The sequence below is a fragment of the Carlito syrichta genome, unplaced genomic scaffold, assembly GCF_000164805.1.
Source record: "Carlito syrichta isolate Samal-C Ts95f unplaced genomic scaffold, Tarsius_syrichta-2.0.1 Scaffold115576, whole genome shotgun sequence".
NCBI classification, from domain to species: domain Eukaryota; kingdom Metazoa; phylum Chordata; class Mammalia; order Primates; family Tarsiidae; genus Carlito; species Carlito syrichta.
In genome coordinates, this window is record NW_007059672.1 from 108715 (window position 1) to 117733 (window position 9019).

The 9019-nt window shown below is 42.2% G+C and overlaps 1 protein-coding gene across 3 annotated transcripts in view; it reads left to right on the forward strand.

The window, feature by feature from the left end:
• The window catches only part of LOC103274981 (60S ribosomal protein L5), a 20382-nt gene that overhangs the window by 4181 nt on the left and 7182 nt on the right, over positions 1-9019 (forward strand). For 2 of the 3 annotated variants that reach the window (XM_008072402.1, XM_021719483.1), the window contains 4 exons: positions 1134-1336; positions 3079-3256; positions 6784-6872; positions 7950-8104. In XM_008072402.1, coding sequence (XP_008070593.1) covers positions 1134-1336; positions 3079-3256; positions 6784-6872; positions 7950-8049 — 570 coding nt within the window. In that variant the 3' untranslated portion in view covers positions 8050-8104. Of the gene's footprint in view, positions 1-1133; positions 1337-3078; positions 3257-6783; positions 6873-7949; positions 8105-9019 lie in introns of those variants that run through there. The other variant, XM_021719480.1, reaches the window with a different exon arrangement.

A 9019-nucleotide genomic window follows, 5' to 3' on the forward strand; every position in this document is an offset into this window, starting at 1 on the left:
GGGGCCCGGGAGCAGCCACTACACTCCAGTCTGGGTGACAGAGTGAGACTCCAGCTCAAAAAAAAAAAAAGAAAAGAATATATATATATATATATAAAAAATATAAAAAGTTTGAGTGGGAGAGGTCATTGTTTTTTTATATATGAGAACGACTTGGAGCAAAGTCTTTGCTTGTGAAACCATAGGTGACCCCTGTACCAGCAGAGGAATGACCCAAAATAACAATGTAATTGGAGAATAAAGTCACAGAAAATGTTTCCTTCAGTCTGGCGTCCTACTCATAAAATTGCATTCCTTATTAAGCTAAAATAAACTACGTGGTAACACCTAATGTTTAGTTACTGGATTAGTGTAGCCACATACGACTAAAGAAATTTGGAGATTGCCTCCCTTGAGCTATTATGAGAATCAGGCTGGGCTTGGCAGCTCACACCTGTAATTCTAGTACTTTGGGAGGCTTAGATAGGAGGATTGCTTGAGACCATCCTGGGCAACATAGCGAGACTTCCTCTCTACAAAAAATGAATCAAATTAAGTCTGCATTTTAATTGATTGCTATATAAATCAAGAATGGATATGTAGCAAAGATTCAGAAGATATAAAACGAGTGGTGTGGGTTAAATTGAATGTCTGAAGTGGTTTTTTTGGTAGCATTTAAAACTTGATGACTTTTGTTATTTTTTTGAGTGAGAGTCTCACTCTGTTGCCCAGGCTGGAGTGCAGTGGCACGGTCACTGCCACGGCAGCATCTATCTGCTGGGCTCAGGTGGTCTTCCCCCTCAGCCTTCCAAGTAACTGGAACTGCAGGCATGTGCCACGATGTCCAGCTAATTTTTTGATTTATCGTAGAGATGAGGTCTCACCAAGTTGCCTGGGTTGGTCTCCAGCCTATGGGCTCAGGCAATTCTCTTACCTCAGCCTCCCAGAGTGCTGGGATTACAGGCATGAGCCACCGTGCCCAGCTTAAAACTTGACGACTTTTTTAAGTAGATTGGGGTAAAAGGGATAGGTGAATTGGAAGGAAATTGTTTTCTAGATATCAGAGGTCATTAAGGTTGTGGCATGACATTTTAGTTTTAGAGCAGTTTGAACATATCCAAACAGGCCATTTACGTTAGCTTCTTTATTAATAGCTCCTCAATTCGTTTGGCATGGACAAGACCTATGAAGGCCAAGTGGAGGTGACCGGAGATGAATACAATGTAGAAAGCGTTGATGGCAAGGCCGGTGCTTTCACCTGCTATTTGGATGCAGGCCTTGCCAGAACTACCACTGGCAATAAAGTTTTTGGAGCCCTGAAGGGAGCTGTGGATGGTGGCTTGTCTATCCCTCACAGGTAATAGTACTCAAGTCCTCAGTGCCTGGACTCTAGCGCTTTTCTGTTTTTAACTGGGCATACTGAATCCATTAAAGTACCCCTCATCTCATGCTTGCTGTATGTTAGGTACTATGCAAAGGGCTCCTGGTAGGGCGGGAAGGAATTGTAACCCGTTGTGTACGTGAAGAGACTGAGGCTCAGAAGTAAAGTGATTTGTCCAAGGTTTTGTAGCCAGTAAGTGAAAAGCTGAGGCATAAGCCACCACTTTTTTGCGTATGTCTTAATTTCAGTTAGAAATGAGCAACTTCCCCCTGTTTCTCTTCATGCGTTTTTTCCATTTAGAATCAAAATGATTTGCTGAGTTATGGAAAATGTGGATCCTAGAAGAGAAGAGATGAAGAAAAAGACTTCGGAATGATTTCTAAATGTTCAACTAGAGGGAGATAAGATCACAGGCCATTCTGTGTAGTTAGTAGGTTATTTGCAGTTCCATTTGGTGTGATTATGAGTTCTTTGTAGATGTACCTGATTTATTAACCTTTTTTTTTTGAGTCGGAGTCTCACTCTGTCACCCAGACTGGAGTGCAGTGGCCGCTCCCAGCCACTGCAGCCTCAACCTGCTGGGCTCTGGCGATCCCTCCGCCTCAGTCGTCCAAGTAGCCGGAACTACAGGCGCGCGCTACCTCGCCTGGCTGATTTCTTGATTTATTGTAGAGATGAGGTCTCGCCATGTTCGCCAGGCGGGTCTCGAACCCGCAGGCTCAGGCAATCCACTCATCTCAGCCTCCCAAAGCACGGGATTATAGGCTGAGTCACCGAGCCTGGCGATTTATTAACTTCTTAGGAATATTTTAGTAATTGGTGACTTAACAGCCAAAAAACTTTTGGCAACAGATTTTTTTGTTTTTGGTAAGTAAAATACAACACTGGGATTTTGTAATGTAGGGTTGTGGGTCTTGTATGTTTTTGAGAACCTGTTGTGGGTCTTGTATGTTTTTGAGATCTCATGCACAGCGCCTGTTAAATGTCTTTGTGCGTCTTCTCATTTACAGTCTATGTTGTAAATTCTTTACTGTTAAGTTAGTGAGAGGCCGGGCGCAGTGGCTCACGCATATGATCCCAGCACTTGGGAGGCCAAGATGAGAGGATTGCTTGAGCTCATGGGTTTGAGACTAGCCCGGGCAACTTGGCAAGATCTCGTCTCTACAATAAATCAAAAAAGTAGCTGGGCATGGTGGCGCATGCCTGTAGTTCCAGAAACTTGGAAGGCTGAGGTGGAAGGATTGCCTGAACCCAGCAGGTCGAGGCTGCAGTGGCCGTGAGTGTGCCACTGCACTCCGGCCTGGGCAACAGAATGAGTCTTCACTAAAAAAAAAGTTAGGTGCAGGTATTCCAAGTGCATTCTCACTTGACGATTTCATTAACTGTGTCCTTGGACAAATCCCTTGTTCCCATTGAGAAATAACAGAATTTGGGGAATAAGTTTTGAAAGTCCTTCCTATGCTGACAGATAATTTTGTAGGGATAGAAAGCCTTGGTAATGGCTTTTAAAGGTGCTTGTGGTGTGCATTTTCCATTTGGAATTCAGAGATGAGCTGCTAAAGGATGATATCCCACTAACTGAGCAGTCAGTAGTTGGTCCTTTGGTTGCATATGATGCACTAATTGTTTCAAGACGGGACTGATGGCAGCTACTGAAGTGAATTCTTACTAGTAAACTAATTTCAGTCACTGTACTAAAATATGAAACTTGATTTCAGTACCAAGCGATTCCCTGGTTATGATTCTGAAAGCAAGGAGTTTAATGCAGAAGTACATCGGAAGCACATCATGGGCCAGAACGTTGCAGATTATATGCGTTACCTAATGGAAGAAGATGAAGATGCTTACAAGAAGCAGTTCTCTCAGTACATAAAGAACAGCGTGACTCCAGACATGGTAAAAAATTTACCTAAAAATGCCTGTATCAGTTAATTTATAGAAACAAGTTTACAGGCCGGGCTCAGTGGCTCAGCACTTTGGGAGGCCGAGGTGAGCGGACTGCTTGAGCCTGCGGGTTTGAGACCCGCCTGGGCAACTTGGCAAGACCTCATCTCTATAATACATTAAAAAAAACAAACAAAAAACTAGCCGGGCGTGGTAGTGCATGCCTGTAGTTCCAGCTACTTGGAAGGCTGAGGCGGAAGGATCGCCGGAGCCCAGCAGGTTGAGGCTGTGGTGGCCGGGAGCCACTGCACTCCAGTCTGTGTGGACCGAGTGAGACTCCAACTCAAAAAAAAAAGAGAAAGAAAAAAACAAGTATATGGCTTGTTTTGGGGTGGGCAACATTTCTCGTATATCTATTTTAGGTTAGTGCAGCAGTTGAAAGTTGAATATGGGCGTATCCTGATAGACTCACGAGCTGTTCTTGGCATTAATTAAAATATGTCCTTGGGCTGGGGCCAGGTGCCGTGGCTCATGCCTGTAATCCCAGCACTTTGGGAGGCCTAGGTGAGAGGATTACCTGAGCCCACAGGTTTGAGACCAGCCCAGGCAACTTGGCGAGACCTTGTCTCTACGATAAACCGAGAAAAATTAGCCAGGCATGGTGGCACATGCCTGTAGTTCCAGCTACTTGGAAGGCTGAGGTGGAAAGATCGCCTGAGCCCAGCAGATGGAGGCTGTGGTGGCCATAAGCATGCACTGCACTCCAGCCTGGGCGACAGTGTGAGACCCCTATTCAAAAAAAAAAAGAAAAAAAGAAATTAGGTTGTTGGACAAGAATAGGTAAACAAGTCAAGTTGTAGTCTAAGGTACTGAACTAGACTTGTTCTTTTAGGAACCTTTTTGATAATCGAAGCATGGTAGGTAGGCTTCACGCATCCAAAGACTAGTTGGTGCCCTTTTCTGCCTTGGCTTTTCTTTCTTTTTTTTTTTTTTTTACGTTGGAATCTCACTCTTGTCGCCCAGGCTGGAGTGCAGTGGCATGCTCACGGCCACCGCATCCTTGACCTGCTGGACTCAGGCAATTCTGCTTCAGCCTTCCAAGTAGCTGGAACTACAGGCGCACTCCTGGCTAATTTTTGTGATTTACTGTAGAGACGAGGTCTTATGAAGTTGCCCAGACTGCTTTCGAACCCCCAGGCTCAGGCAGTCCTCTCGTCTTGGCTTCCCAGAGTGCTGGGATTACAGGCTGAGCCACTGTGCCCAGCCTTTTTCGGCTTTTCTGTGCGTTGAGATGTCATTCCTGTGGTTATGGTTGTAATCAACTTTGATACAGGGTACTAGCTAGTAAACGTAATTTTGAGACCATGGGAAAGAAAGTTCTTTTAGCAAATATATGCCCTATTTTGGAACATCTCAGGCAGGCACATAGAGATGTGCAGCTTCAATCACTGGTTTTGCATGCTGGTGCAGAAATGAAGGGAGCCATGCTTTCAAGAGTGAGTTTAGTGCTGGAAATTTGTCAGCTATTAAGCTGAGTCTCCGGGGCTACCTCTTAAGAAAGTGGAGCAATTGAAGATGATAGTACCAGTTTTGAAATTGCAATGAAATGTAGAACACAAATAACATTATTATGAAGCTGTTATAACTGTAAAATTCTATGTAAATAGGTTTTGCATCAGGTAATTGTCTTACTAGGTTCTTTTTTGTTAGTGCATATTTTCTACTGGCATAACTACAGCTAGGGAAATTTTTAAAATAGCCATAATTGGGGAAAGATGACTATAATTTGTACTCTTTGGACACAGTCTAAGGCTGAATAAACACGTGGCTTGAGTTTTTGATTAATAGTTTTAAATTAGTAATGTAGATGCATGTTAATTCTTACTTGATAATATTCCTGATAAAGAGGTCTTTATTTAGGCTGTGATTCTCTGACCTGCAAAATTTTTCTTCCTAAGCTATATCTTGATATAGTTCTGTCATACTTAAAACTTTTCACATTCCCAATTTGTGCGTTCAGATGTTTATTTCCCAATGTTTCCCATATACTTGGTATGCTTGCAGTCAGACTGCTCTTTGGCTAATTAATTTTATTTATGGTGGTGCCTTTCTTCCTGTGTGCCTGCTGGAATCCTCTGCAGACATCTGATTGTGTCTCCAGCAGGAAGTGGTCTTTACCTAAGTCTTTGGTGTTATCTACATATGTAGTTGTATTTGCTGCTTGTCTGATCTCTTGAAAGAACTGAGTTGCTTCGATTTGGTAAATGACTATGTTGGAAGGCATCAAATGGATCTGCTAAAAGAAGAAGAGAAATTAACTTTTAGAAGAGATTTAGTTTTGGCTCAGCCTGTAATCCCATGCTTTGGGAGGCCGAGGTGAGTGGATTGCCTGAGCCCACGGGTTCGACACCCGCCTGGGCAACTTGGCGAGACCTCATCTCTACAATAAATCAAAAATTAGCCTGGCATGCTAGCGTGTGCCTGTAGTTCCAGCTGCTTGGAAGGCTGAGGCAGAAGGATCACCGGAGCCCAGCAGGTCGAGGCGGCGGTGACCGGGAGTGGCCACTGCACTCCAGTCTGAGCGACAGAGTGAGACTCCCAACTTAAAAAAAAAAAAAAAAAGAAGGGATTTAAGTAGTTGAGGTCTCATGCAGTGAACATTTTAGCAGTATTTATTTATACATATATAAAACTAAACTATGCAAATGCATGCAGTAGTCACATTTTCTCCACATTGAATAATATTAGAGACGTGGATTACGATGACAATCTTTATGGGGCTGTGATTATTACTAGATATTCAGAGTTTGCAACATTGTTTTTTTTCCAGTTGATTTTAGAACAAAGTTGCCCAATAAGATATCAAATAGCTTTTCAAGAAAAAATCAGACACCTTTCTGGTTCTTATAGATATTAGAAATCTGTTTCTGCCAGATACTAGTGAGAGAGGTCTCTGGTACATAATACTGGGAATTGCTTTGGAAGGACCTATAAGATAAAGGTGAAAAATGTAAATCTGGGGACTGGCATGACAGATGAACTTAGCAGTTAGTTACTTGTTGGCCTGAGTGTCTAGTCCTTGGTCTCAGACTATCATGGGCCCATGTCGTCTTCCTCTTTTACACCTTACATACTTTTGTTATTGGAGCATATCCTCGCTTGAATGAGAGAATTTAGGCCAGATAGTATTTAAAATGAGGAATGCGATGTGAGTTTCTGCAGAAATAAATGTGTTTTAGAGTGATGCAAGAAATATGACTGAATTTCTCAGAAATACATGCAGATTTTTCTTGAGGAAGAGGAAGTTGAGTTTTGTGAGTAGAGTCCATTTACATTGCATAAGGTAAAAATATAGGGACTTGGTTAGGAAAAAGTGAATTACGTGTAGAAATGTAAGCTCTACCAACATGGACTTGGTTTAACTCCTTTTGAGAAACTGGCTGAGAAGGACAACACAAAGCAAGTAGTACCGTAGGGTTCCGTTGATTAGTAGGGCATGTGAAATGAAACCAAGTACTGTTTGCTTTCCTTTGTTTCAGATGGAGGAGATGTACAAGAAAGCTCACGCAGCTATACGGGAGAATCCTGTGTATGAGAAGAAGCCCAAGAAAGAAGTGAAGAAGAAGAGGTATGTGTCCCACTGTTGCCTTTTTCAGAGGACTTGGCTGGGAGCGGTTTCCGCACTGCCTTGGCTCTTTCCAGACTCGGAAGTTATGCAAACTCGATCACTAGCTCTGCGTGGTGTGGCAGAAGCGAAGGGAACCAGGTTTGCAAAAGCAGTTGTAGTGATAGAGATGTATTAGCCTCACATGCTACTGAGGTGGCCCATTCTATCCTAGTACAGTTATAAATGCCAGTTATTGGGTTTTTTATTGGCTAAGAGTTACTTCTTGTTGATCTTTCATATTTTGGCCTTTAAATAAAATAGAAAAGAATACTTAATGAGCATCTAAGCATAAAGTGAACTTAGTGTTTCATCCAATCATAAAGTGGTTTATGAATACAATGGAACAGTTAAAATCAAGCTGGACATGTCCATCACCTCAAAGACTTAACTTTTTTTGTGGTTAAAACATTTGAAATTTACTCTCAGTAATTTTGACATGTATAACACTCTGTTAACTGTATTTGTCACACTGCAGTAGAACTAAAAATTATAGTTCTCTTAAGATTCTGAACTCTTTGACCATCATCTGCCTATTACTCCGTTTCTGTAACCACTGTTTTGCCCTCTGCTTCTGTGAGTTTGTTCTCAGTTCCACCTGTGAGAACTTGTGGTATTTGTCTCTGTGTGCCTGGCTTTAAAGGCTCAAGAGTATCCCATTGTGTCTGTATTCCACATTTCCTTTATCCACTTACCTGCTGCTGTTGTGAATTATGAACAGTGCTATTGCTGTTACGAATAGTGCTGCAGTGAACATGGGAGTGCAGATCTCTTGGACGAACTGATTTCACATCTTTTGGGTGAATACCCAGAAGTGGGATTGCTGGGTCTGATGTGTTTTTATTTGAAATTTAGCCCTTGGTAGTAGGACATCGCAAACGTTGGCTGAAGGTCACAAGTACTGTGTTAGAACCTGCATCATTTAACGTCCATCTGATTCCAAAGTCTTTGTCTTTTTCAGTTGAAATTTAACATTCTCTATTCTATTTAGTTACTGTTTTAAAAAGTACAGTTCTGTCTTTCTTTTACTTTGTTTTGTAGGTGGAATCGTCCCAAAATGTCCCTTGCCCAGAAGAAAGATCGGGTAGCTCAAAAGAAGGCGAGCTTCCTAAGAGCTCAGGAGCGGGCTGCTGAGAGTTGAACCAGTTTTCTATGAGGATTTTCCAGATAAAGACAATAAACATTGACCAAGCAGATGTTTCTGTGTTAAGCTCTTGTTGTTATGAACCTATAGGAAATAACCTGAAGTGTTTTATAAGAGGAGTTGCAGCTTTTTTCCTCCACGAAAGCAAGTGTAACTTTTCTCAGAAAAAGTTGTCTTGTATGTTGTTGCCAACAAAGATCACAGCTACTACTTAGGCTTCTGTTTGCCCTGACAGGAGTTACTATGTCTCACATTGTGTGACGTGTGGCTCTCCCTAGAAATCTGGCAAGCAACAGACAACCATCACTAGGAAATGGCTCTTCCATCTATTTATTACAACCAGATGATCAGTGGGAAGAAAAAATACCTCCAGAGTATACAGTCTTAAAGCAAATAAACTGGTGCTAACTCGTGGATTTAATGTTTGAGAGAAAGCTATCTAGTGAAGGTAACAGGTTATCACATTCACTTTAACCAGTTGAAGCCATTGAGCAGAAAATACTGGGCTGTTCTTCAGTGGGAGGTGTTTGATTTTATGGAGATGTTGAAAGGTACATTCCAGATCTGAGTATATATGTGAAAGCAACTTGGGGGGGAGATTAACCTGTGTATCAAATTTACATGGGAAAAAAAATGCTAGATGAATACATTTACATGCCTCTTTAAGAAGTAGCCCTTTGGCCCACAGGAGATACTATTTGAAAATGGAGTTACTACTAAAGTCTTCATGATTTCTTTTACTCTTGGCTCTTTTTTTTTTTTTTCGTGTGGTTAGATTTTATTTTATTTTATATTTTGAGTTGGAGTCTCACTCTGTTGCCCAGACTGGAGCCCAGCTGACAGTGGGACTTTAAGAGCCAAGAGTAGACCGGGCTTGGTGGCTCAGCCTGTAATCCCATGCTTTGGAAGGCTGAGGTGAGTGGATTGCCTGAACCTGCAGGTTCGAGACCTGCCTGGGCAACTTGGT